Genomic DNA, 27948 nt, shown 5'->3' on the forward strand with positions numbered 1-27948 from the left:
AAGTCATTAGCTCGTGTGCTCATTTGGTTATTTCTCCTATGTTTAATGCTGCCAATATGATTTATTTTGCCCTGTTTAAATCCACTCCATAGATTTCAAAGAGTGCGCATTTTAAGCAGTGTTACTGACTAAAAATAAAACTTTAAAAATATAGATATGAAATTAGATAAAGTTGAAGTACTGAAATAACTAGATTTAAATTCAATTTAAATTTAATTTAATTCAATTTAAATTAAATTAAATTAATTAATTTAAATTTAAATGCAATTAATTTAATTTAAATTTAAATTTAAATTCAATTAATTAAATGTATCTTAAAAAATAAATATAGTGAAAATAATTGCAAAATGAAATGATTTTTTTCAGTTAGGCAACATATTAACATTTTCAGTTAGGTTGAAGTACTAAAATAACTAAAAAAATTAATGAAAGCTAAATATAAATGTTAAAAAACTAAATCGAGTAAAGATGAAAAATGTCAGATATCTGTAAATACTATAATAAAACAAATACACAAATGACATAATAAATACAAATAATACTAACAAAATAAAAACAAAATAATACTTTGCTTAAAAATGGTTTCAATAAAAGTGTGTAAATATTAAAAAATAAGTTTTTGTTTTATTTCAGATATATTGTACTCATTAATTTTTAAACATTAGCTGGAAATATATTTTATTGGACTGTCCCCTTTTTAATATATGTAGGAATCTCTATTATGAAGTAAACTTGTGTAGTATAACTTGTTTGTTTGGTTTTTATTGTATTTGTTATACATAGTATTTGTAATGATATATTTTTGAATGTATTTTGCCATATAAAAAGCCTGAGAAGATGCTAAGATGGCATTAAATAAAAATATAATTACTAACTAACTGCTACTACTAAACGTATACAGTAATGCATGTTATGTGCTGCATACCAGATTTTTCCACTTCTTTCTCTAGATATGTGTTTCGATACTCTTAATACCCATCTGTTGACCTATAATTCCTAAATCTGCTCATGATATTTGCTCAGTTGGGTTTTATCTCTTTCAGACACAGGCTAGAAGAAGGTCAAGCCAGCAGCTGGAGCAGAAGACTCAAGTTCTTCATGTGCTGCACTCGAGCAAAAGATACACAATCTGTAAGACTCCGGCACTAACTCAAATACACACAGATGTCAGACACACACACACACACACACACAAACAGCGTTCTCAGCAGAAGACACTCTCTCACAGGATGCGTACTCTGAGGTGGCCAGCTTGTTTGCCGAGTTTTTTCGGGATCTGGATATCGTGCCGAGTGACATCATTGCCGGGTTAGTGCTCCTCCGACAGAGACAACGGGCCAAGAGAGCAGCCATCTTGGATCAGGTGGGGTTTATCTTATCAGTAACCGTTATTTTGGATGAATACGCTTGTCCTAATAATAATAATAAAAATCTCTCTTGCAGGCAAACAATGACGTTTTAGCCTTTCTCTCCGGGATACCAGTTACTCGCAACACTAAATACTTGGACCTCAAGAACTCGGTATTTGAAGAGTGCGATATATGTGTGTGATTTGGTCAATGTACGGTTCTCATTTATGATGGTCTCTTCTTTTTACAGTCCGAGATGGCCATGTATAAGGAGGTGTGTTACTACATGCTGTTCGCCATGGCGGCGTATGGCTGGCCCGTATATCTTTTACGTCAACCAGCGTGTGGTCTCTGCAGACTCGTCAGCACCTGCTCGTATGTAACAAAAAGAATTCCTAAATAAAGTAATAATAAAATAAACATGAAGTATTTCTGCAAAGCTGTTATGAAGTAAGATAAGGGAAAATAAGAGAAGCTTCTACAACAGTAACTGCCATCATGTTTTTGGTGGACTTACCTCTTTACTAAATTTAAAACTATGTATGTATGCATATGTATATATGTGTAAGTGTCTATATATATATATATATATATATATATATATATATATATATATATAAATGATACCAATTATATGAAATCTGCATCTACAGTCGCCTGTAGGTGGCAGCATATGACTATTTTAATTAATGAGTCATTGAAGACTTCCAACGATTCGTTCAGGCGGCTGATTCATTCAAGGATGAAGCAAGTGACTGAATGAACCACTGCATCATTGACTCAAATGATCGAAACCACAAAAACCGCCGCTCTGTGCGTTGCATATACGCGACTGTTCTGCCATGATCTTTGTTTGGAACTGTTTTCATTAACAAAATGAGAGCAAAACTGTTGACAGCATGTTCTTATAATAAATTCAAATACTGAACTGAAATGTATGTTAACTACTCATTTTAATTCTTGTATATAGCGTCAAATTTGCAATCGTGGTTTCCTGGTGTCATTTTACTTAAATAGGCTGTATGTTATAAATATAAAAACAAACGTGCTTTTAATTGTCCTGTCGTGTTTGGTTGCATTAATTGTTTTCTCCACAAGATTATCTCACATAGACAAGCTCCGTGATATAATAAAAAAAAAATAATAATAAAAAAAGTAAAATATATATATATATATATATATATATATATATATATATTAGAAATCCTATTTTTTTCTCATGTATTATAAATGAAATGTTACAAGACATATGAATAAAATCATATCACTTAATTTTTTCATTTTTTCTTGTCTCTCGTCAGCTGTAACACTTCAGTTTCAGGTTCTCGTCTCTCTCAGTCCATCACCGTCGAGGAGGATAACTGCTGCGGCTGTAACGTCCTTGCCATCCGGCGACAATTTCTGGACCGAGACCTTAAAGAAGTCCAGATTGTCTACACGTCCTGTCATGACGCGGTAAGGCATCTCAAATGAATTCTTCGGCGCCCCTGACTTAATCCAGAAAAATCCCGAGGCGTAATGTCTTGTGTGATAAATGTCTGTTCGCATCAGTGAGTCATCGCCTGACTAAAATAGTTAAATTTGAAAAGCTGCAGCTAATGCGATAAATGTGAAACGTGTCATCAAGACAAGTTATTGTCTGTGTTTCTGACGGGGTTCGCAGGTTTATGAGACGCCCTTCTTTGTAGCAGTGGATCATGCGAAGAAAAAAGTCGTGATCAGCATCAGAGGGACCTTGTCCCCTAAGGTAGGTCAGCAACACGTTAACGGCTTTTTCTCATTTTACACATAAGCGGGGCTTCGTTATATGTTCGTGGAATTAAAACGGTAGTTGTTTCTAAGCAGTGACATGAGAAAGCGCTTTTAAGTATGAAAATAATAATTCAGTCATCCGGAATCAATCATATAGTGACACTAAACTACACATCCGAACGTCTATCGATTTCCTACGAAGCTGTGCTAGTTTTATGTTTCTCATATCGCTCTGCGGTCTCTTCCATTTCGCATAACAAAATAACTTGGACTCGGATCAATATTTCATGTCCGTTTATTTATTTATTTATTTGAGTAGCCATGTAATAGGTGGGCTAATGCACAGCGTGACGGTCAATATTGCTAAATAAACCCAGTAGTTTTTTACTGTACGCGATCCCTTACGCTTCTACCCTCTCTCTCTCTCTCTCTCTCTCTCTCTCTCTCTCTCTCTCTCTCTCTGTCTGCCGATCTCAGGATGCTTTAACAGATCTCACTGGCGATTCTGAGCGTTTGCCTGTAGAGGAGCAGCACGGCACGTGGCTCGGGCACAAGGTGCTGCGCAAACACCGGCAAACAGAATAACACATCGTACACAGAAAGCTCGCAAATTCATTCTTATGAATCCTTTGTTTAGGGAATGGTTTATTCGGCCGAGTACATAAAGAAGAAACTAGAGCAAGAAATGATTCTCTCTCAGGCCTTCGGGAGAGATTTGGTAAGTGCGTTTTAAACACGCGTATAGTTGATATCACAGCTGTTTTTAAGACATCGCGGGGCAAAATTATGGATTCTCTTTACAGACTGCAAAAGCGTTCTAATTTTCAAAAACTTTTGCTGACGTTTTCACAAAGTCTTGTGGTTTTCCTCTATAGCCATGCAACTATATCCGTGCAGTAACCATGCAGCGTTTTCCACAGGCTTTCAGTAATCAATAATTCAATAGTTCAGTAATTCACGATCAGTGAATACCTGATGCTTACGTTAAGGTTTTTATACGGTAATATGTTGTAGATGGTTGTGAGAAAGCGTATTTTATCTTTTTGAATGAGCAGCTTTGATTAAAAAGGCATTTACATGTCAAAATAAAAGTGCGTTTCGGGCTTGTTTATTGTTAATGAGTCGCATATTATGCATAAGTTTATATTTAGGTTATTACAGGCATTTAGTTTACACAATCTCCTATATATGGTGCTTAATTCAACATAAGACCTTGTGGCTTCTCACTAAGCCACAAGAAAATCTCTCTATATATTTTACTAGTTTTAGCAAACTAATCTGTTTATTGCCTCTCTTTGAACTGTACTGTTTATGTAAGAGCATACTCAATCAGCCTTAAATTTGTATGCATTGCTGTATTAGTACAAAAAAACATACTACAGAAGTTTATACCTTTAGGGAGTGTTACAGGTATGTTTGTGCAATAGTAAAAATCATATTCCATGCCATTTCCTACCATTTGTTTTGATTAGTAATATGCATTGCTAAAAATATTATGCAATATTCATTTAATTTATGCAGGTTTTTAAAAAGGCAAAAAGCACGGTATCAAGATAAAACTTAAAGTAGCAGCACCTTCACCCCATTAATTTCAAACTGCATTTGCAGGTTGCTTGGAACGTTTGCGTTGTGCGTGATATCATGTGACCCTAAAACGCGTGTGTGTGTCTCAGGGTAAAGGAACAATGCACTATGGGCTGGTGATTGTGGGTCACTCTCTGGGTGCGGGTACAGCCGCCATCCTGTCCTTCCTCCTCCGGCCGCAGTATCCTTCACTGCACTGCTATTCCTACTCCCCTCCCGGCGGCCTGCTCAGGTCAGTGTGACCTCTCTATTGTTGCTCTGGCATCTGTTTTACACTACATTTATAGAGAAACCCGAGAGAAGGAGAGAGAGAGGGAGAATGTTTAGCCATCACCGAAGCATGATAGCATTCGATAAGAGATTAAACGAACGTGTTAAAGGATTAGTTTTTTGTCATTACTGTTACAACCTGATGTCGTACCAAAACGATGTTTTCTTTTCGCTATGAATTACGAAATTAGAATTTCTGTTTCCACTCAAGGAAAGTGAGTGGTGATTTTTATAAGCTCCAAAAAGCATTATAAAACTAGCCCTCTAAAGCCTCAGTACTGATTTATTGAGCCACAGTTAAATGAGGAACAAAGCATTTTTCTGTTTTTTGCTTCTTCTCATCTGCCGTATCTCAGATCATATTTTTTGCAACATTGTGGTCCGTCACATGCCTTGCGAGAACCAGAGGTGTTTGGTATTAGTGACAATTGCAAGTGTGAATTTGATTTAGAGCTCCAGGGAAAAAAAGGAAAGCGAGGCTGAAGGCTGGAGTAGTGATCCAGAAAAATTCAGCTTTGCATCACAGGAGTAAATTATATTGGACTATTTAATTAAGTATTAGTGAACTGTAGTAATATTTTAAAATAATACTGCATTTTTATATATTAAAAAAGACTTTCAGAAACATTAAAAACCTTTTTAACAAACCTTAGTCTTGGTATTGTAGCTTCTGGGGTTGTACATTTGCAAGATATTATGGCAGCTCTAGCATTGCATTTATTTGAATGTATTTTAAAGGCTCCCAAGAGATTTGTCACAAGCTACTAGTCTCTTTCTCTGTATTGTAATCGGTTGTGGAAAATATTAGCCCAAAAGCATGCACGGATGCACAAATCCTCCAGGTGCGCTAATCTTTTGGAAGGATATTATTTGTTGAGTCACTCAAAACCTTTTATGATTTAATGAGAAAACTCTCACCTGCCACACTTGAAAAAGTCTGGAAAAGCGCAGTTTTATTATTATAACACATTCTTTCGAAATCTTTCCGTTCAACAGTTTATTTAATGCTGACTTCGTATCGAGATTTACTGAATCTGTCACATCGTGGCAGCCGAACAGATTGTGAGCACTGTTTTTATGCTCTCATCAAAGGACATGTTTGAAGACGAGCTTCTGTGTTTGTTTAATTCGTAGCGAGGATGCAATGGAGTACTCGAAAGAGTTCGTCACCTCAGTCGTGTTGGGAAAAGATCTGGTCCCCAGGTAAACGAGTGTTCAGCTGTGCTTGTGTATATTTCAAAGTCTGAGCGGACGCTTACAGTTAATCTTCTGTCGTGCTCCTTCAGGATTGGCCTCTCTCAGCTTGAGGGCTTCCGTCGCCACCTACTTGAAGTCCTACAGAAGAGTGATAAACCAAAGGTGAGCTGCTTAGAACGTAGTCTCAGCTGTGTGCCACAGACTGAAACGATCCGCTTATTGACTGTACAGTGTATGCAACTATTGCTTCCAATCCGGTCAGTGAGATGAAGCTCAAATAAATAAAACATTAATTCTAGGAAAGGGGGAAAAAAAGATCTCGATAACTGTTTGCACACAGTATATACAATCACTCCGGTTTGATTTCAAAATAAGGAAGATCCACGACCCTGTTGACGAGTGCCTTATTTTATTGCCTTAAGAGCAATTGTGGTTTAGTTTGCCATAACGATGCTGGCTGCACATTGAACTAGATATGTACAAATATGTACAGAATCGAGAGTTATGGGTTACGGCGCAGAAGCATTTATTATCATTGTATTGCGCCAGTAATTAACTGCCCTCATTATATCTCTCACATTGCGCTTCATCCATATCCCTTTCCTCTGGGGTAATAAAGTAAATGACAAATTGTTATGTTACTAATTATAACCTCAGATCTGGGATTTTTTTTCTTTCTTTTTTTCACATCTCTTTTCTAGTTCATTCGGTGAACATTTATCTCTTTTCTCAGGGTCGTGGCCTCACATTTGCGTGAGGATTTAAATGTACACTACCAATCAAAGGTTCACGATTTTTAAAGTGTTTGACCGAAAAGGGAACACTTTAATGTATTCACCTTCAGGCCAGGGTTCGTTTCTTCTTTGGAACTGTACATCAGCTGCTCACCAGTGGACCATCTGCATGAATGGGTGCCGTCAGAACGAGGGTCTTCAAACTGTTGCTTCCACTAAAATACAATACAATTGCTTTCTACGGAGAGAAGTTGAGAAAGAAGTCAGAGAAGTTCTACAGCTGTCTTGATAGAAATATGAACAGATCAAGCTTAACAGTTCTAAGCAAATATTTGATGTTTTTTTTACCCGGAGAAAGCGTTATTACGGATTATATATTTTTGCCAGAATCGTAATTTTTAAGTTACTGATTAATTAAAATATGCAGCTTTTTGATTCGCAAGACATTAATTGGTGAACTGGAGTCATGTGAAAAGTTTGGACGGCACCCATTCACTTCAAAAGATCCACTGGGTATCCATTTCTCCAAATCTTTTCCCACAAAGAAACGAACTCATCTACATCTTTGAGGGCGAGTACATTTTCAGAAACTTTTTGGTGAGCTATTCCTTTAATTCTCACTGACCACAAACTTTGAACATAAGTGTACTCTACGTTAGTGCTTGCTTACATAACCTATAGTAGACCAGCTGTCCGGAAAAGTAGTCACCTACTCAGTACAGCTTATATAAATGACTCCCCACACACCACACAGCTTTAGATAGTTTTTTTCCCCCCCGTTTCTATCAAATTTAACACCGCGCTGACGTGCAGCAGAGATGATGCAAGAAATTAAAGCGTACTCGCCTCCATCTCCACGAATGCTGCTTGCATCATGAACGGCGTCTCATATAACACTTATTTTTTTTCCGCCAGCCTCTGTTTAGTTTCAGGGAAGTTCGTGAGAATTTAATTTCTGCTTATTAATGTGCATAATCGCGCCGCTTGGTTATCAGCAGAAAATATTATGCTTGAAATGCTGCCTGCGTAGGTTTCGGAGCGGAGCCTGTATGTTTTCTCTGTCTGTTTCCATCAGTGGCGGATCATTGCTGGCGGTACAAAGTGCATCCCTAAATCCGAGCTGCCCATGGATGACGAAGCCCCGGTATCTCAGGGCGTGACCCCCTCTAACTCTCGCCTGTGTCTTCACCTCAGTGACCTGAGCATCGCCCTGTCAGCCTCCACACCGCTCTACCCACCGGGACGGGTCATTCACGTAGTGCACAACCACCCGCCCGAGATGTGGTGAGTAGAGAGGAAGTAAACTGAATGGATTAAAGGAACCAGGAAATGGGAGTCAGTTTTTCCGATACGGGATACGTTCCTGTGCCTGGCAGTATGTTGAAATTTGTGGGACTTTTTGTAGGGATTCTGCGTATTCGGTAACTGCCTTTTTGGTAACTGAGCTGTAGGAAGTGGCGTTAACGGACATAAATAACATCAATATTTAAATGATATAAACTGCTGTAGCTTGAAAATGTTCAAAAGTTTGGATTTAGTAAGTGTTTTTTTGTTTGTTTGTTTTTATGCTTACCAAGACTTCTTTTCATATATATAAATGCAGTAAAAATGTATTTTAAAAATATGAAAAATAATGCGATGTATTATTACAGTTTAAAGTAACTGTTTTTATTTAAATATGTTTTAAGATGTAATTTATTCCTGCGAAGGAAAAACTCATTACTCTAGTCTTCAGTGTCACATCATCCTTCTGTTTCTAATATTCTAATATTGGTCAAGAAACATTTTTTTACTATCAGTATTGAAACTGACTATAATGAATAATATCTTTGTGATGCCTCTATATGGTTCTTTGATGGATTGAAAATTCAATAGATTGTTTCAAAAATATCGCTCATTAACTTTTAAACACTTGTGTAAGTTTTAGTAAATCTCATCTCCCAGTAAATGTCTAAAATCTGTTTCTCTTGCAGTGTTTGCAAAAACGTTGTGTTCTTTACAGAGAAATGTAGAATGTAATTTATTTTTGTCACCCAATTCGATTGACTTTGACGGCAGTTGGGGTTCTTTAAAAGTGTATAGGCTTATTGAAATGCAAATGTTGGTAATATAATAACTGTTTAATGTTTGTTAGCATACTGTTAATTATATATTTGAAATGTGTAAAATTTCATTGTATGCTGCTAAGAAGAACAGGACCTTTTTTTCAGTAATGAACTGTGAATGTGTCACATCCCGCATTTTTATGAGTCAAAGTTTCGTAAGAGTTTTCCTGTAAGTCTGAGGCTCCTTTAATTATCTCTTACGCTGCGTGTCCCTCTCTGTAGTTGTGGTCAGGAAGATCCCACTTACTCCGCTCTGTGGGGGGATAACAAGGCCTTTGATGAGGTCATCATTTCTCCAGCCATGCTGAATGAACACATGCCCCATGTGGTGATGGATGGCCTCAACAAGGTGGGTGTGTGTGTGTGTGTGTGTATTTGTGTGCACGCTTTTCTGTCTAACACTTGCCAAATGCAACGTCAGTGATTGGGTAGCTAAAGAAATGCCATTCTGGGCAAATCTGAGTAACACAGAATCCAGCATAAATGCAATAATAATATTAACTACAGTAAACTTTTCAAAGGACTGGAGAATATATTAAATAATTAAAAAATATATATATATATTTTTATAAACAAGTGGAAAGCATTGCTGAATATTTGAAACTAGATTTGTGCTGAATTGAAATATTTTTTTATAGATATCTCAAAAAAGTAAAATATAATATACCGTGTTTATACTATAAATGGTGTACTATTTAGTAAAATATCAAATTAGGCCATAACTCTCCTTGAGAGAAACAATGCTGTCACTTTTGATCAGTTTAATGCATCTTTACGGAATAAAAGTGTCAGTCTAAAATGCCCAGCCCTGCAAAATAACATGTAACGTAAGGTAAGTCCCGATGGATTCTGGTGTTCCCAGATCTGCTTTTGTTATTGGAATGGCTTTCGGGTTTGAGGTCGATGAATCAATTGCTTTTAAGGCTTTTGGGCTGCAATGGACTCCAGGTATATGTGTCGCTGATCTGTGTCAGCATCTTAGCCACAGTGTGTCCTTTGTCTGTTTTTGCTGGTCATAAAGGTCTGTCTTTGTCCCCTGAAACTGCCGCCATCGGGATTCAACGAGCATAAAAGCATTTCTGGCATGGCTGTTTCTTCTTATTGCTATTACCGTTGCTCGTATATAAGTTTAGGGGTTTGTTCAGAGCTATTAAACCTGTCTTGTATAAAGGAATGATAAATCTAGTTGCTGTTAAACCGGGCTGTCAATACTGCCTTGTTTTGTTCTCTTCTAAAAAAGCATGTTCCTTTTGTTCACATGTCTGTTGTATGGTAATGTGTTGGTTTGTCTTCACAGGTGCTGGAAAACCCATATTTAATTTCAGAACTGATTGCTGCACAGGTTGGAAGCCCGAGAGCTAGCATCCAAGCGTGTGTTTCTGTCCCTAACGCACTTCCAGATCCCTCTCTAACGCCTCTCTGTTCAGATGAATGTTTTATGGTTCCAGATACATGCTCTGCTTCTCCCGGTGAAACGGTTTCTGTCCAGCCACGCGGTTCAGACACTCGCAGGAACGGTTTATCGCTCGATAATACTGCCGGCCTTCAAGCTGCTTCCAAGTCAAACTCTCAAAACACTATCACAGAAACTCTCACTCCTGCAATGTCTGTTAGCGTAGATATATCTTCTATTGAGTTAGATATAAAGCCAGGAGACAATTTCTGTGCCGTTCAACAACCATCAACATCTCCGTCTGAATCCTCAGTAGTTGCATGTGCTTCCCAAAACACTGCCGAACAGTCGAACATTTTATTGACCTCTACAATGTCGGACTTGACAACGTTAGAAAGTCCCTCTTCTGTCCAAGACTCAACCATCTCATTTAACAGCTCTTTATCTTCAGAAATGACAAATGCTTTCTCCGATGCGTCCCACCCTCGGTTCCAGACGACAGCTTCCCAAACTCTATTTCCAAACACATCAGGTTCCTCTTCTCACCCCGAGTTCCTGTTAAAAACCAACACCAATCCAGACTTTTCAGAGGTCCCCTCAACTGCGCTAATGTCTGAAGACACGTTAGCTGAACCTTTGATGGAGAACAGTTCTGCAAAATCCTCAATCTTAGATAACCCACCTTTAACTTCTCCCCCGGCTAGATTGAGTTCCTCGACCGTCCAATCTGAAGAGACCAATTTTAGTGCCACGTGTTATATCTCAAGCCTCTGATATACATTTCTGAGCAAAAGTCTGGGCTCAGTGAAACATGTGATGCGTTAAATCGATCTAATAAAGTTATTCTTAATATTCATCAATAAAAAAAAATGCGTTACGGCATAAATATACACTTTTCAACATTGATAATAATGTTTTTTTTTCTGAGACCTAAATAAACTTGGAAAATTAAGATTACAAAATTAGACTAAATATCAATATATTTAAATAGAAAGCAATTGTCACACCGTTTTACTGTATATTTAAAGAAACAAATGCAACCTTGGTGTGCATAAAAGAAAGATACATTTAAAACTGGTAACACTTTACAATAAGGTTCATTAGTAAACATTAGTTAACAACATTAGTTAACGTGAACTAAGAACGAACAACACTTCTACGGCATTTATTAATCTTTGTAATTTAAATTTTAATTTCAGCTTTACTAATGCATTGTTAAAATCACAAGTTCGGTTTGTTAATATTAGTTAATGCACTGTGAACTAACACGAACAAACAAAGGACGATTGTATTTTTATTAACAAAGATTAATAAAGAGCGTAACAAATGTAGATGTAACGTTATTGTAAAGTGTTACCGAAAAATCACGAACTTTGTACGTGCGCGTTACTCAATGTAGAGTCCAACCACATGCATGTGCTTTCTTCCTTTGCAGCTAATAATCTCTCTTCCTCGCTGCCAGAAACATCCATCAGCTCGAGCTTTGGGCATCTGCGGTGTCGTTCTCTTCCTTTCTGCAGGTTCCTGGTCTCTCTATCAGCTCTTCTTAATTTCCTGTTTCGGTGTCTGGTTTATGCTTTAGCAGGATTTCCATCGCAGCTTCTTCTCCCTCTCCGTGTGCCTTGAGTTTGTCAACCCGGTCTTTTACGCTTTGGTGTTTTACTCTTTAGAGGTGGATGTAGGCCGGCGGTGGTTCTCGCGGTGGGCATCAGCGTCTGTTTGCCCCTGCTTGGTGGTGGTGGTGGTGGTGACGGTAGTTCTGCCTACATTTATAAAGAAACGGCGAACACTGTGTCTTCATTCACTCGCTCTAACGTTGTTCGAACACGTATGACCAAGATAAATATCTCCTTTTGTGTTATATAGAAGAATGTGGAATTTTGTTTTCACTAATGTTGCAGAAAAATCTGTGAAAGGCTGCAAAAAATCGTGAAAAGATCACGTTTGTTCACCTAATTTGCAGTTACGGTTCATTCAAGATGCTTTTGTTTTTAGCATTTCTAGAAAACAGACTAATGCTTAATTCACCAACTTTTTACCTTTTTATAATGTTTTTATTTCTCTACTGCCTGTAATGGGCTCAAATTGACTGAAATTTATTTGAACTAAATGGTTAAGTGCAATTATTTTGTTGTTGTTTGTAGTATGTAGCTTGTATTATTATTTTATTTTATTTTTTGCATGTTACATGTACATAATTGTTTTTCACAAGTTCTTCCATTTCATTTCATTGCATCCATTAACTGATATCTTTGATTATTGTCTCTAATTCTAGTCATACTTATATGTTTACATCATTAATAAATAAAAAAAATACATTATCATCTTGTTGCTGTGTAACTGGACTTTAACTTTGTTGTTCCATTCTTTCATAATGAACATAATAATACATAATTTTATAACATAATTTTTGTATTTGAATTAAACCGAATTTAATGTTCCTAATATGGTTGCAGATTATTTATTTTTAAAGGGTTTTATTCAAAGAAAACTACTTCATTTGCATTTGTCTGCATTTGGCATTGCAACAAATTAATATGTGATAAAGAAACATGCATTCAGGTGCATTTATTTCATCTTGATATACAATACGTGAATAACGTTTTTCACGGTTTCAAGTAGGCTGTGAGACCTGCTTATTTCTTCCCTTCATTCAAATATTCATGTACATTTTTATTCTCATTTGTAGTTTGTATCATCGGTCTTGTTTTCTCTCTTCGTCCCTGTCCCGCAGGTGTTGGAAAACTATAATAAAGGGAAGACAGCTTTACTGTCAGCTGCTAAGATAATGGTTAGTCCTACAGAAGTGGACCTGAATCCAGAAACGGTTTTCCTCGATGCGTCCAGTTCACCGCAGCCCACGCCTGCGACACATCACCGCAGAAACAGTAGTGTCCGGTGAGTCGCGAGAGCCAATCAGAGCTTGGAACAAGCTGACTGACCAATCAAAAGTGATCAGTGATGCAGATTTACTTTAGGTGCTTTTTAGCATTTCTAATCGTTTGATTTTAACTCTATTGCCTGTCCTTCTCACTCATGCCGACTGCAGAGGTACAGTGTATGGTACTATACAGTTCCCCCCTCGTCCTCTCTGGTTCAGTAGAAAAGAACAGCCTAGACGTTAGTCACGTTAGTGTTGCCTAACCATAAACCTCCCTTTTGTTTCCCCTCTTTCTAATTTTTTCCTTCTCTTCCCTGTTCTCTGCTTTATTTTTGATTTAATATGCTGAATGTTTGTTTTAATTTGTTTTTACCCTTTATGCTTTTTTTTTATTACATATTTGTCATCATCAATGTGTATATATATATTTCACACACACACACAAACACATATGTAAAAAAAAATACATATTACATAACATTTTTGAATACATTTTTGTCTGTTTTTCTTCCATCAAACATTATTCTCCCTGGATTTTATGGCATTATTTAAAAAAATTTAATGTTGTTTTTTAATAACCTGCATTTTCCACTTTTCTTTTTTTTTTTTTTTTTATATATGTCCCATTTTCCCCCTGCAAACTATTTTTAATTCCCTGACTTTATTTGTTATCATCCTTTTCTTTTCCCCCTCCATGCTGTCTGCCTCCCTGCTCTATTTTCTCTGCATGCTCTACTCCTGTGCCCACTTCCTGTCCTGTCCTGCTGTAGTTCCTGTGCCCGCTCTGAGATCTCGCTGGACGGTTTCTCGGAGTGTCCGCCTCCTCCTGTGCCTGTGGTGCTCACCGGCGCCCGTGAGCGACTGGCCGTGGAGCTGCGAGAGCGAAAAGCCCCCTTGGCCATCATGGAAAGTCTATCTGATGCCGAATCCGTCTACAGCTTGGACTCCCGACGATCATCTGCCGCCCTGAGAGGTTCGCCCTGCTTGGGGAGTCTACCTTTCCCTTTGGACGCCACCATCCCAGAAGAGAATCCTTCGCTGAGTTCCCGTACGGAGCTGCTGGCCGCAGATGGCTTGGACCGTGAACTGGGCGAGCCCGGCCCGTACTGCCCTACTCCGCCAGAACTGGAAGTACCTTCCAACGATTCCCATCATCTCAACTTCTCTCCGCTCGGACAAATTATCCAGCCGGCCAGCCAAGGCAAGAACCCCCGGCGGTCTACAGGAACGCCTGTGGCTTGCCAGCCATCAGCTGTTCCTAACAGTCAAGAATCCTTCCCAGTAGCATCCCGGACTGGTTCTTCGCCAGAAACAGATAGAAAGTTTGAAGAGGGAGAAGTCGAGAGCGTCCGGTCCCAGACTCTTCCACCAGTTCCTCCGCTGTCCAACGGCACTCCCAGTCAGGCGGTCCTAGAGTTCGCCCAGTACCTGGACTCTCTATTTAGGCTCGACGGCAGCAGCTCTCCACCTCTCGAGCTGTCCGATGCAGAATCTGAGTCTGGGCGGGGATCTTACAGCCAGGCCGAGGGAAACCATGCAGATCAGCACGTGAAAAACACGGACAAGGACAGGCAACTACTGGCTAGAGCCACTCTAGAGCCCAACTTGGTTCCCAAACCGCCTCGCACGTTTGCCGGCTCGGCCGACCCTTCCTCCGGCATCTCACTTTCTCCATCCTTCCCGCTCTCGTCTTCTGGAGAACTCAACGACTTATCTCCTCCTGACGGAGTGCTACCCGCCAACCATACGTCTGCGCTACGAACTTCCGCTGCTAGTCCCAACCCTAAGGAAACTGTGCTGTCATCTATGGTGTAGTGGCCCACTTCCGTCTATTTATTTAACCCCCCCACGGTTTCCTATTTCTCCTTCTGAACCGATCGTAGAAACGTGCATGCGTAGCACCGCGGCCAGTCCTTCCAGACTTCCAGGATTCATCGAGAACAGAAGACCTCATTTTGTACTATAAAGACATGTGTGAATGCGTACGTCTTGTGCATCACCATTATGAAGTGTCCTAATTGCTGCCTGCAACACACGAGGTGCTGAGGGGCTCCTTCGAACACTAAAGATGTTGCTAGCGTAACGAGAAGCTTGCACAAACGACCCTACGTTCACATTGAATCTAATGTTACGGTTATGTTTACATTGACACCGCAGAACACCAAGCTATCACAAATGTTGGCAGTTTCATGTAAGGGAAGGTTGGGATGGGAAAAAGGGAACTTAATTGGGTTGGGCGCAAACGACAAACAGTGGGGTACATTTCCTCAGGACCTTGAAGAATGAAGAATGGGACAAAGACGTCTCAGGCGAAGGATAGTAAATAGATTTTTTTGGATTGTACTTTTTTTTTTTTTTTTTTTTTTTTTTTATTGAAGATTGTGTGGAGCGTCCTGCTGAGTTTGTGTAATCGGTGGCACTGACGGTTGGTGGACATCTATGAGTTCTCGATGTGCATGAGAAAATACTGTATGCTCGTGTAAAACGTTTCATTTTGCTAACTTTCGTCATCTCTTATTTACATAAATCCACTTGAAATTTACGCATGCAAGTTTTCTATCGTTTCTTTTTCCACCGATTGCCAAAAAAGCCAACTTCAAACGTTCGAACTCTGTGAAATCGATATATATATATATATAACGATAATTACTGTTACTATTATTTATTTTTACAAACCACTGCCCATAAATGCAAACGACATCGGGAAGAGTTGTTGAACGGTACGAGACGTGCACCAGTCACAAAACGCGCCCTTTAAATGGTTTGCCTGGATCTGCGATGTCTTTTACGCAGCACAAAAAGTCTCTTTCGGTATGGGAATGGCGTGCAATCAGTAGCAAAATAAGCATAGAGAGATTTCTTCTCATCTGCTTTTTTTAAAAATCATTTCTACTGTTGTTGCTATAATACAATAAATAGTGGTTTATCTCAATGGCGAAATATTTTAATAACTTAGACTTGCTTTTTATATATCGTTTCAGGATGAAGTGTTTGAGTTTTTGGGTGGTTGTGTGAAAAAGTACAGCGGTTTGTCACCACAAATGCATCATGTATTTTATTTTGTATGCTGTCGATTGTTTTATAGCACAATTCCCATGCTTTGGTTGCATGTAGTAATTTGCTAATAATTGGTTATAGGTTATGCATGTGACAAAACCAAACTTACCACTTCTTCAGTTGAGTAAATGTAATAGAAATGATCAAACGTTCGGCATATATAGCAAAAAACACACTTATTTTCATGTTCTTTTATTGCTGCTTTGCTAAATGACTCTTTATAAGTTTATAAGTGAGTAAATAACTTTATAAGCTGTGACTGCTGTACTTTTTCACAAAACGTCGTGTATAGCACTGCCTTTTCACGTGAGTGTAAATACTGTCTTGTTTTCAGTTGTTGTGTTCAAAAAATAGATATAAAATCAGTGGGACTTATCAATAAAAAAAAAATCTCTATCATGTACCATAGTGATGACTTTATCTCAAATGTATAGCTATATTGATATATCTACAGTATAAATTATAAATAGAGAAAAATAATGACTATTCAGGAACGAAAATCTGATACTGTGGCCATATGCTGACTTCAGAAAATGTACAACGATTGAACATTCATTCTTAAAAAGAAAAGAGAACTCTTTTCATGTTTGTCACTACCCTGCCAGTCTTTCAACTTTCAAGAATGAGAATGTATTTAAATGCACACACTTACACTGCCCTGCCTGTAATAGAATAAAACATATGGATCTCTGGCTGACTTTGTTTTTCTTGACTTTGTTTATTGAGCTGTCTGGGGAGTGTTTTTTATTAACCTTGAAGTTTACTTACCTCTTTTCAGGGTTCATTAGCATGAGGACGACTTTGTGCCAGGAGAAAGACAGAATATAAAAAGTTCTGCATTATCTGGGCTATTACTTCAGCATGACATGAAGAACAAATGATTAATTTATGGGGAGTATATATATATATATATATATATATATAGCTATATATAAGAACAAATGATTAATTTATGGGAATATATATATATATATATATATATATATATATATATATATATATATATATATATATATCATATTTTATTTTTATTTTATTTCTAGTTTCAAACATTTTTGTAATGCAATGATGTTAAAATGTATATATATATATATAGAATTTAATATTTTATTGTAGTTTCAAACATTTTTGTAATGCAATGATGAATAAAATTTTATACTTTTATATATATAAAATATATATATATATATATATATATATATATATATATATATATAAGCTCAAGTAATTTTATTTTATTTCTAGTTTCTAACATTTTTGTAATGCAATGATGTTAATCTGTCCCACCTCAGAGCAGAACATTTTTGTTCTTACAAAATGTAGTTCTTACGAATGTCATTTTAAAGATCAAAAACTTTTTATTTTTATTTCAGTTTTAGTTATTTTAAGCTCAAGTAAACAAAAATTATAAATGCTGCATTGAAACGATTATTTCATTTGACTTGTCCGTTTGCTCATTAAAAATATAACTTTTTAGGGGTTTTAAGAAAGATGGAATGTGCCATACTGAAACATAAGTAATATTATTTAAAGAAAGAAGTCAAATAAAATTTTTTTTTAAAAGAACTTTCAAGAGCTTTTTTCATTTTAGACTATTGGAAAATGTAAAAAATAAAATAAAATAAGAAAATCCATATATAGGAGTATATATATTATATATATATATATATATATGTTTTGTATATCACTCAGAAAAGCAGTTAGAAATGGGATTTCTTGACGAAAATTTTGTATATCACTCAGAAAAAAAAAATATTTAAAAATTATAATAATGACAGAACAAATTAATTACTAGACAGGGGTATAAAAGTAAACAAAACCCTAAAATCAAAGGGGGGAAAATATTTTAAAAGCCTTATCACACGAATAGTGCGAAAAAAAACATAAAAGTGTCTTCTGACATGAGATTTTACTTTTATACATATAATTTTGGTAACAAGAAATATGAGGATGTGCTCTGTATCGGATGACGCAGCAGTGACGCGGCCGGTCTCGAATAAGGATCCGCTCAGTCAGTAAAGCGCAGGTCAAACATCAACACACACTCTCACACACTCACACACACACACTCACTCACACACTCACTCACTCACCCACTCACACACACTTAATCACGTTCACCCTGCAACACCGAGATATGGACTCGGACGAGGGCTACAACTACGAGTTCGACGACGAAGAGGAGGAGGAAGAAGACGAGGAGGAGTGCAGCGAGGACAGCGGGGAAGAGGAGGCCGAGGACGAGGAGCTGGGCGAGGTGGAGCTGCTGGACCCGGCCGTGGCTGGAGGAGAAGCCGACGACTGCGCTGACACCGGCGGCGGCGGCGGCGGAGGAGGAGGCCTGGGGCCCGGCCAGGAGGAGGAGGACTACCGCTTCGAGGTGCTGACCACCGAGCAGATCCTCCAGCACATGGTGGAGTGCATCCGGGAGGTCAACGAGGTCATACAGGTAGACAGCGAACGGGTTTACTGTCGAGTTTATAAGTTTGTTTACGTTGAGCGCCGATGCTGTTAGCATTTAGCATTAGCCGCTAACTGACGTGAGAGGACCGGTGATGCGAGGTTAACCGTTTGTTTTTAATCCCGTTTGTGATTTATTGACCGCTTTTACGTACGTGTTTTGGTGCCTTGTGTTATTTTAATGAATTATAGTTGTTTTTATGTTAGCTGGAGTCGGCTAGTTCTGCTAGCGCGACCCGGTTTGCAGACTGAACTTTATTTGACAGCTATTGTGAATAGCATCTAAACATATCGTGTGTTTTTAATCTTACCAAAACTGTGTTACGAAGTAGATGCCGGTGCGTTTTACGTTAGCTGACGGCTTTTATGGATAATATCTTAACGTGTCGCGCACGTTTAATCTTGTTGAAATTGTGGCGTGGTTTACGCTAGTTGTTGACATCTTTCGTGCATAATACCTAAACGCATCGCATGCGTTTAATCTTTGTAAACGGTGTCAGATGGCAGTGTTTTACGTTAGTTGTTGTTTTTAAGGAGGCTAAAGTTTAGCGCTGTCACTGCAGCTAATGCTACATGACACGTTTGTTAAGATTTTGACCGTTTTAAGACGATGAAACGCGTTTGGTTTGGTCTGTGAACTCAACGGAAGCACATATATCATAGTTTTTAGGAAAAACATGTTTTTTAAAGGATGCTTCTACATGAATCTGCATCAGTTACTGGCATACGTGTTATTCAATGCATTCATTATTGGACAGTGAAGCTAAGAAAGGCCTACTTGTATAGTTTATGTAAATTCTCAATGTTAGTGTTGTGTTGGGAATTTATTAGTTGAACCTCTTAAAATGTATGTAGTTAATGCTAGACGATCGTCTTATATCGCTCACAAGTCGAGCTGTTAAAGCCGTAATGGTGGATTTGTAAAATAATAACGTGTGTTTATTAGTGAAATTACTAAAATGTACGTTTTGGCACCCATTCAGTCTCAGGGTTACATTTGAATGATTAATAGCTTGACAGACCTTTAATCTCGTGTAACCAGATGATTGACATTATGACAAAATTTAGTTCACTTTGCAGCTCATCCTGACCGAGCACCACCCATTTAGACTCAAAAAGATCATATGATGAGTTGTTGTTGTTGTTTTTGTTTCTATGAAATATTTTACACCACGGTTATGAAAAAAAATGTAAGGCTATAAAGACATTTTTGTAAAATGCTGTACAATGAATGCTGGGAAATTTTGTATCAAGAGTGCCGGTAATTTCGGGTTTCCTCTAACCAAGCTCGTCCGATAGTGGTTTTAAGTGTTGAAAATGTCTATGTTGATATATCCAGTATCAGTTTTTACTCAAAAGCGCTAACTGTATAAGCCTGGTACCTTATGAACGCAACAGAAAAATCTTTATAAAAGTCCAGAAAGTCGCTCAAAGTCAGCCAAATTAAAGTGAATCGAACGAAATAAACCAGATTCAACCTAAGGCTTTAGATGTGCTGCGCTCGTATGTATCAGTGGGAGAAGCTGCGAAATGCAATGTGTCCGTAATAAGGCCTCTTGTCTTCTGAATAGAAGAACCAAGCAGTTTTTCATGTTTCAGGGTTTCCCAATTCAGTCAGATAAGACCTTGATGCCCACAATAGCTGCCGAGGCATTGCAAATATGGCTGCAGAGTAAACGGCATTGTGTCTTTTTCAGAACCCAGCCACGATAACCAGAATACTCCTCAGTCACTTCAACTGGGACAAAGAGAAGCTTATGGAGAGGCAAGTTATTTTGATATGTCTATGTTATGCATTGCTTGGTTAAAGGACATGCGCGTGTGCTGTTGGAAAGAGCAACGTTTAAATGGTGTTGCAGGTACTTCGACGGAAACCTGGACAAGTTGTTTTCAGAGTGCCACGTCATTAACCCCAGTAAAAAACCCAAAACACGACCAATGAGCACACGCTCCTCCAGTCAGGATATGCCCTGCCAGATCTGCTATCTCAACTATCCAAACTCGGTCAGTGTCAGCTTTGCTCGCTCGTTCACTGCTGCTCATAAATCTTTGTCAGTTCCTTAAAAAAAGCCTGTGATAACAAAACCGAAGTCCGTTGGAGTGACTCGGTTCGCACAGCTTGGTGGCGACTTATTCGGTAGAAACGTGTGTTTCCTTTCCTAGTATTTCACAGGTCTTGAATGTGGGCACAAGTTCTGCATGCAGTGCTGGGGTGACTATTTAACCACCAAAATCATCGAGGAAGGGATGGGACAGGTGGGCTCCTGTTCAGCTCATTCCTACCTGATGTTACAAGCAGATTCCCCGCTTAAATTGGGTTTTTATTATTGCTTTTGTTCTTCCAGACCATCTCGTGTCCTGCTCACAGCTGTGACATTTTGGTTGACGATAACACTGTAATGTAAGTGCTTTGGGTCATTTTAGCCTGTTTATTTTAATAATTGTTCTGTGTTTTATTTTCATTTTTAAAGATGTTTTATGGGTTGTTTTGTAGGCGTCTGATCACAGATTCTAAAGTGAAGTTGAAGTATCAGCATTTAATCACAAATAGTTTCGTAGAGGTAAGAAGTTATTTTTTTTTGTTGCATAAATTGTCTAAAATGCTGTCGACTTGCTCGCAACGTGATGAATTACCCGGGATAGAGATATCAAATACTAATACATGTACAAATATAAAATCAGTTATGGTTTGAGAATTTTAATTTAGAAAGAATCAAATAGTTTTGTCGTTTTTTTTTTTTTTTTTTTTTAATAAATTTAGTAATAAGCTATAGGAATAGTTTACCCAATTTCTGAAACTTGACACCCTCAGGCTTTGCAAGATGTGGATGAGTTGCTTTGTCGGAACAGATTTGGAGAGATTCAGCATTGCGTCACTGATAAAGCTGATAAAAATAATTAAGTGTGTATTATTGTGATGTTTGTATCGGCTGTTTGGACACCCATTCGCTGCAGAGGATCCATCGGCGAGCAATGATGTAGTGCTAAATTTCTACAAATCTGTTCAGATTAAGAAACAAATTCATCAAAATTTTATTTATTGGTTCATTTTATGGATTGCTATCTTTCTTGTGGCAAAGGCTTTTTTTAACTTACTCGTGTCTGTGTGTGTGTGTGTGTGTGTGTGTGTGTGTGTGTGTCTATATATATATATATATATGTTATATAATGTATTAAATGGAAAAATCATATGTGGTTTCTTTATGATTAGGCTTTAGAATCGCATAAATAGGGCATTTATTTAAATACGTGTGTGTGTGTGTGTGTGTGTGTGTGTGTGTGTGTGTGTGTGTGTGTGTGTGTGTGTGTGTGTGTGTGTGTGTGTGTGTGTATGAATATGTTATACTGTCTGTCTGCAGTGACCTTTTTTTTTTTTTTTTTTGTCTCTGCTCTTCTACAGTGTAACAGACTGTTGAAATGGTGTCCAGCTCCTGACTGCCACCATGTGGTCAAAGTTCAGTATCCTGATGCCAAACCTGTTCGCTGCAAATGCGGGAGACAGTTCTGGTAAGAGTCTGAAGCAGAATGCAGCGCAGAGCTTCAGCTGACCAGCAACGTCTTTTAGCTTTATACGTAACGCTGCGATAATAATATAAATGATGCTAGCGTGAGCGTTTTGTACTGCTGTGCACTCTTTTCAGCCGTTATTGACTCAACATCAGCTGTGTGCTGTTACATTTAAGAAAAAAACAACGGCATATGGCTTTTCTACAACACGAGGGGGAATAATTTATGACAGTATTTTCATTTTTGGGTGTACGACTCCCTTTAATTTATTTTTGTTTTGTTTTTGTTTTTTTCTCAATAAATAGTTTCAATTGTGGAGAGAACTGGCATGACCCTGTTAAATGCAAGGTATGTTAGCATCTAATTAGGCACTCATTGTCATGTTAGCATTAGACATTTTAGGTTAGATGTGTTTCCATCGTTGAAATTGATGCTATTAGATTAGATTTGTCCTGAGGGTATTTTCTTTTCTTTTGTCATGTATGTAACTCTTCAAGTGGTTGAGGAAGTGGATAAAGAAATGCGATGATGACAGTGAAACATCCAACTGGATTGCAGCAAATACCAAGGTACTAAGGACCCATAAACACTGAGATGAGCTCTGTGAAGATAATTCGTGTGTATTCATTTTTGTATTTATTGTGATGAAGAGGGGAACAAAGACCATTGTTTAAATTTGTTAAAAAGGTCTGGACATTTGTTTAACAAATTTATTTACATTTATTTGACTGGCAGTAAAGGATGTGCAGAACAAAAGAGTCAAAATATAGAAAGTGTACACATACAAGTATATAATAATTGGTGCTCTCAATCAGTTATTCTAGATTAATCGCATCCAAAATAAGTTTTTATTTACATGATATATGCTGTATATTTATATGTGTGTGTGTATATGTGTATGTGTATATATATATATATATATATATATATATATATATATATATATATATATATATACACATGCATGTATATGTTTATATATTTAAAATATTTATGTATGTTATCGATTACATTGCTATAAAAATACATGGAAATATTTTGAGAATATATACTGTATGTGTGTTTATTTAAATATACACAGAATAAACAACAGCTTATGTTGCATGTGATGAATTGCTATTAATCATGTTTACAGCATATATATATGTATGTATGTGTGTGTGTGTGTATGTGTATGTGTGTGCATGTATATGTATATATATGTATAATGTATATATCCCCTCCTTTTTTACGTTTTTTTTGGGTATTCCTGTTTTTCTTAGGAATGTCCCAAATGTCATGTGACCATTGAAAAAGACGGTGGCTGTAATCACATGGTGTGTCGAAACCAGAATTGTAAAGCAGAGTTCTGCTGGGTTTGTCTCGGCCCTTGGGAACCTCACGGCTCTGCTTGGTGAGTCTGCATCACCTCTTATAATAAATACTTCCGCTTTAATATGCACGTGGAACATTGAAATGACGCGTACACATCGCACCGATTACAGGTACAACTGCAATCGCTACAATGAAGATGATGCAAAGGCAGCCCGAGATGCTCAAGAGGTACTTCAGGCATCATCCGACCAAACATTCGTCATCCGCACGTCGTCCTTTATCTGTTCAGGGAGGCTCAGCAGAAGAGCGTGACGTCCTGTAAGAGTTTTATGTTGTATTTTATCCCTGTCACAGCGATCCCGTGCCGCCCTGCAGCGCTACCTCTTCTACTGCAACCGCTACATGAACCACATGCAGAGTCTGCGCTTCGAGCACAAGTTGTACGCGCAGGTCAAGCAGAAGATGGAGGAGATGCAGCAGCACAACATGTCGTGGATCGAGGTGCAGTTCCTGAAGAAGGCCGTGGATGTGCTGTGCCAGTGTCGCTCCACGCTCATGTTCACATACGTCTTTGCCTTCTACCTCAAAAAGAACAACCAGTCCATCATTTTCGAGGTGAGGGCCGAATCAGCTTTCTGTTTTCGTCCTTGCACAGCCCCACGTGGTTATTTTTGGACCGGTTTCCAAAGCGCTCCACCGGTCTGCTATTTGGTGGGACAAACCTTTTTTTTAGCGTTACGTTGTTTACACTTGTCAGAGAAATCATAATATAATTTATATGTATGTTTTCAGAACAATCAGGCTGATTTGGAGAACGCTACAGAGGTGCTCTCGGGGTATCTAGAGAGAGATATCTCCCAGGATTCTTTGCAAGATATCAAACAGAAAGTTCAAGATAAGTATAGGTGAGAAATTTATTTTATTTTTTTTATTTTTTTTCATCCTCTAATTTTTACTGTAATTTTAATTATTTTATTTTTAGTTTATATTTTTTTTATATATTTTTTTTAGTAATTTTGTGCTTTTTTGTTTTTTTTTTCTTTTTTTTTTTTTAAAGTTAAATATTGTATTTTTTTCAGTAATTGTGTATTTCATCATTTATCAAAAATCCATCTCGTACTCTCATTTTGTTTCAGGTTTAATATAGTTTATAGGAAAAATAAAAAATAGATTCCATTAACAATAATAACACTGGAAGACTTGGAACATAGCACACAAGTAGTTTTCTGTAATAAACAAACCCACATTTAAAAAAAATAAATAAATAAAACATTTTTTGAATCCGACACTTTCCATGAATTCTGAAAATTTTACTTTAAATTATGATTAACTGAAATTAATTGTGATGTCTAATAAAGCTGTAGTAGTAGTTGTTGTTTTTGGTGTTATTTAAAAATATTTATTTTAAAAAATCTGTATTTATTTAAAAAAAAAAAAAAATTAAAATAAATTGACAGCTGTATAGAAAAACCTAATTATGAATGTCATAATTATAAATGATGAATGCAATGGCTTTTATATAATACTCGCACATCTGTACCTGCTGACTCCAACATCTGTTACAGCGAATTTAATTACATGCGATGTTAGTTCATCTTAGTCAGGGCATGCAAGCAGTTTGTTTTGAACGGCAAACTCTTTATTAATCAGCCAGCATCAGGAGTATCTACAAAATTGCTTATATTTAAATAACTTTATTTTTTTTGGTCACAAACACTAGTACAATTACGCTTGCAGCCACGTGAATGTTTTAATGCATCTAGTCTTCAGTGAGGATGCACCGCCATTTGAGCATCTTCCTGCCTTCGAACATAAGCTCTGTTCAGCATTTATGTCAAACACGATTAAACCTGGATATTTTGACGTGCAGGGGACATTGTGAAAATGCGCTGCTCACGTTTTCTGGACTTTCCCGCGTTTCTCCTCTGGTGTAGATACTGTGAGAGCCGGCGACGAGTGCTGCTGCAGCACGTTCACGAGGGCTACGAGAAAGACTTGTGGGAGTACATCGAAGACTGAGCAGAAGAGAGCGCTCCGGCCAGCACCGCAGCCCCTCTCCATGTTGCATCCTTTTTTACGTGGCATCTGGATTTTCGTTATTATTTAGAGTTTAAGTTAATTTTACTGAAATAAAAAGGTAGAATATTCAAATAAAACTCCTACGTCAGTATTGCAGTCTGTAAGAGTTGATTGTCAAAACGGCACGGAAATGTATTCCATTCTCCAAGCTTTCTGCAGGAGATTCTTCAGTAGGTTTTTTTTATTTTCTTGTTATTATAATTATTTTATTTTTAATGCTTTTTGTCATTTCGTCTGAAGTTGTTTTATAGTTGGAGTTGAGATTGGCTTGTGTTAAGCATCGCTTTACAGGTCTGAGCCGTGCGGAGTGTGTTGTGTTTTAGGGAACGCTCGGTTGGGTGGCTTTATGCAGAAGTGTGTATTTCAAGCTGTAAATAGCACACATGCATGGAACATGGAGTGGGATGCATCTTTTTTTTTTTTTTTGTTTTTTTTTTTTTCTTTTTTGGAAAAATATTTATTCTTTACAGATATTCAAGAATGTGTTTAAACAACATGAGAAGAGGCCACGTGACATTTTTGCCTCGTGTTTTTTTTTTTTTTGCATTTTTAATTTCTTTTGCCGGAGGTTAACGACCTTTCCAGAACGTTGCACACCAGAATCAGAGGCATAGTAACAGCAGGGTAACGGTAGCCTTAATTACGTGCATATACACGTATAAAAAGTAGATTAAAAAAGGATAAAAAGTAGAATTGCACGAATCTCACACACAAATATCTGGGTCATTTTTCACCCCAAAATTAAAAAAAATCTTTTCCATAAACAATGTGCCTATTTTTACAACCAATTGGATCGTTTGCAACAATTAAATGCATCAAAATTCACCAATCTAATTTAAATTCTAATTACCGAAATTATTTAATTTAGTTATTTTTAGTAAAACGATCTCATAAAAAATTGAATGTATTGTGTATATTTATGCATATATAAATACATGGTGTATATTTAAAAAAAATAATTTTGTTTATACATTTATATATTCATATTTTTATATTTTATATAAATATATTTAATATATAAACATGAATTTTCCTTAAATATATACATGCACGTTTGTTTATATATAATAAATATACACACTATGCACACAAACTTTTCACAATATTTCAGATGCAGTCAATCACGATTAACCGTTTGCCAGCAATTAAGTGCGAACTCGATCATTTTTTTTTTTTCTTCATTCAGATATAATTGGTTAATTTTGGAGGTGACGCACGACCCGGAAAACGCTCTCGACCGTTTACACGAGATCCGACCCGATTGCTCTCGCCGTCAAACCCGCGGAAGTGGACATTTTAGGTGTTTGGTCTGAGCCGAGATCGACTGGAAGATCCCACGCGCTTGTTTTTACGAACCATCTCATCTCAGCCGACGTTTGTCCGAGCGTTTTATCTCTTCGCGACAGCTGTTACAGCGAACACACTACCAGATGTTCCCTGAGAGCAAACTTGAGTGACATTCACTCACTAACAACTAAAGTCTCAAATGCTTTAACCTGTTTTTCTTTCTTTATTTTTAAATGTATGCACCTTTTTGTAGCGCGAGAGGAGGCCGATGATCTGTGGAAAGCGCTGTTGTATTTCTTCACGTGACTGTCAAGTGGTCACGAGGCTTGCCGGTACAGACCGTCGAGCAGAAAAGTGCGGAGAAGTTGGCCTTTCTGTTAAACTAATAGGGCGAATGCGAGCGCTGTGTTTACACTAATATCACAAACGGCGAGAGAGCTCGAGCTCAGCACAGTATGTGAACACCCGTTGTTATTATTATTATAATTTTTCTCCGTTTTTCCTTTCTGTAGGTCATTTCTTCACCCCGTTCGATTGCATGGTAGTCGTTCGCGGTGCATCAAACGCCTCTAGTAGTTTACAGCAGCTTCTACTAATTCTTTTGTCACATTTTATGGCCTCCATGATTGGCACTTGGAGTTTTTTGCGCTCATGTTTTATTAATCCCTCACTGGAAAAGGAAAAAAAAAAAACAACCACTGAGAAAGGGCAGCGTCGCCTGTGCTGACAGATGAGATTTCTTTTCTTTTTTTCACCAAAGCGTGAATATATGAATTAAAAGTGAACGGTCTCTGATTCAGAGACATGTTCATCTACGGTGGCTTTCCTGTGTTATAACCATTCTTATAAAAATGTCCTATTTAAATAAATCTCATTCAAAAGCGTTTGAGTGAAATCGTTGTTTCATTTGATTTTTTTTATTTATTTTTTTTGTCAGTCCAGTCGCTATTTGTAGACTCAAATATATTTTTGCATGATC

General features: G+C 37.5%; 2 protein-coding genes across 4 annotated transcripts in view; both read left to right on the forward strand.

The window, feature by feature from the left end:
- The window catches only part of dagla (diacylglycerol lipase, alpha), a 34082-nt gene extending 17068 nt beyond the window's left edge, over positions 1-17014 (forward strand). The window contains exons 6-20 of one of the 2 annotated variants that reach the window (XM_043243758.1): positions 1044-1131; positions 1229-1363; positions 1444-1521; positions 1600-1724; positions 2651-2804; positions 3013-3096; positions 3579-3656; positions 3739-3819; positions 4775-4917; positions 6090-6158; positions 6242-6314; positions 7962-8170; positions 9214-9340; positions 13119-13282; positions 14036-17014. In XM_043243758.1, the coding sequence (XP_043099693.1) occupies positions 1044-1131; positions 1229-1363; positions 1444-1521; positions 1600-1724; positions 2651-2804; positions 3013-3096; positions 3579-3656; positions 3739-3819; positions 4775-4917; positions 6090-6158; positions 6242-6314; positions 7962-8170; positions 9214-9340; positions 13119-13282; positions 14036-15080 (2653 nt within the window). In that variant the 3' untranslated portion in view covers positions 15081-17014. Of the gene's footprint in view, positions 1-1043; positions 1132-1228; positions 1364-1443; positions 1522-1599; positions 1725-2650; positions 2805-3012; positions 3097-3578; positions 3657-3738; positions 3820-4774; positions 4918-6089; positions 6159-6241; positions 6315-7961; positions 8171-9213; positions 9341-10288; positions 12830-13118; positions 13283-14035 lie in introns of those variants that run through there. The other variant, XM_043243759.1, reaches the window with a different exon arrangement.
- Positions 17015-18317: 1303 nt separating this feature from the next.
- arih1l (ariadne homolog, ubiquitin-conjugating enzyme E2 binding protein, 1 like) lies at positions 18318-27853 on the forward strand. Of its 2 annotated transcripts, XM_043244746.1 has the most exons (14): positions 18319-18771; positions 20480-20547; positions 20642-20786; positions 20946-21038; positions 21128-21183; positions 21277-21343; positions 22183-22289; positions 22595-22637; positions 22787-22858; positions 23552-23682; positions 23774-23831; positions 23958-24218; positions 24396-24508; positions 25538-27853. In XM_043244746.1, the coding sequence occupies exons 1-14, from the start codon at positions 18460-18462 to the stop codon at positions 25620-25622; spliced, it is 1611 nt and encodes a 536-aa protein (XP_043100681.1). In that variant the 5' UTR covers positions 18319-18459; the 3' UTR covers positions 25623-27853. The 2 variants fall into 2 exon arrangements, with proteins under 2 accessions (XP_043100682.1, XP_043100681.1); XM_043244747.1 differs by lacking the exons at positions 20480-20547; positions 20642-20786; positions 20946-21038 and having other exon boundaries at positions 18318-18771.
- Positions 27854-27948: the final 95 nt, after the last annotated feature.

The sequence above is a fragment of the Puntigrus tetrazona genome, chromosome 7, assembly GCF_018831695.1.
Source record: "Puntigrus tetrazona isolate hp1 chromosome 7, ASM1883169v1, whole genome shotgun sequence".
NCBI classification, from domain to species: Eukaryota; Metazoa; Chordata; class Actinopteri; order Cypriniformes; family Cyprinidae; genus Puntigrus; species Puntigrus tetrazona.

Coding starts and splice junctions, on each gene's coding strand:
- arih1l (XM_043244746.1), top strand. CDS start 18,460: ATGGACTCGGACGAGGGCTACAACTACGAGTTCGACGACGAAGAGGAG. Junction 20,548..20,641: donor AAAGAGAAGCTTATGGAGAG/GCAAGTTATTTT, acceptor ATGGTGTTGCAG/GTACTTCGACGGAAACCTGG. Junction 22,290..22,594: donor AAATGCGGGAGACAGTTCTG/GTAAGAGTCTGA, acceptor CTCAATAAATAG/TTTCAATTGTGGAGAGAACT.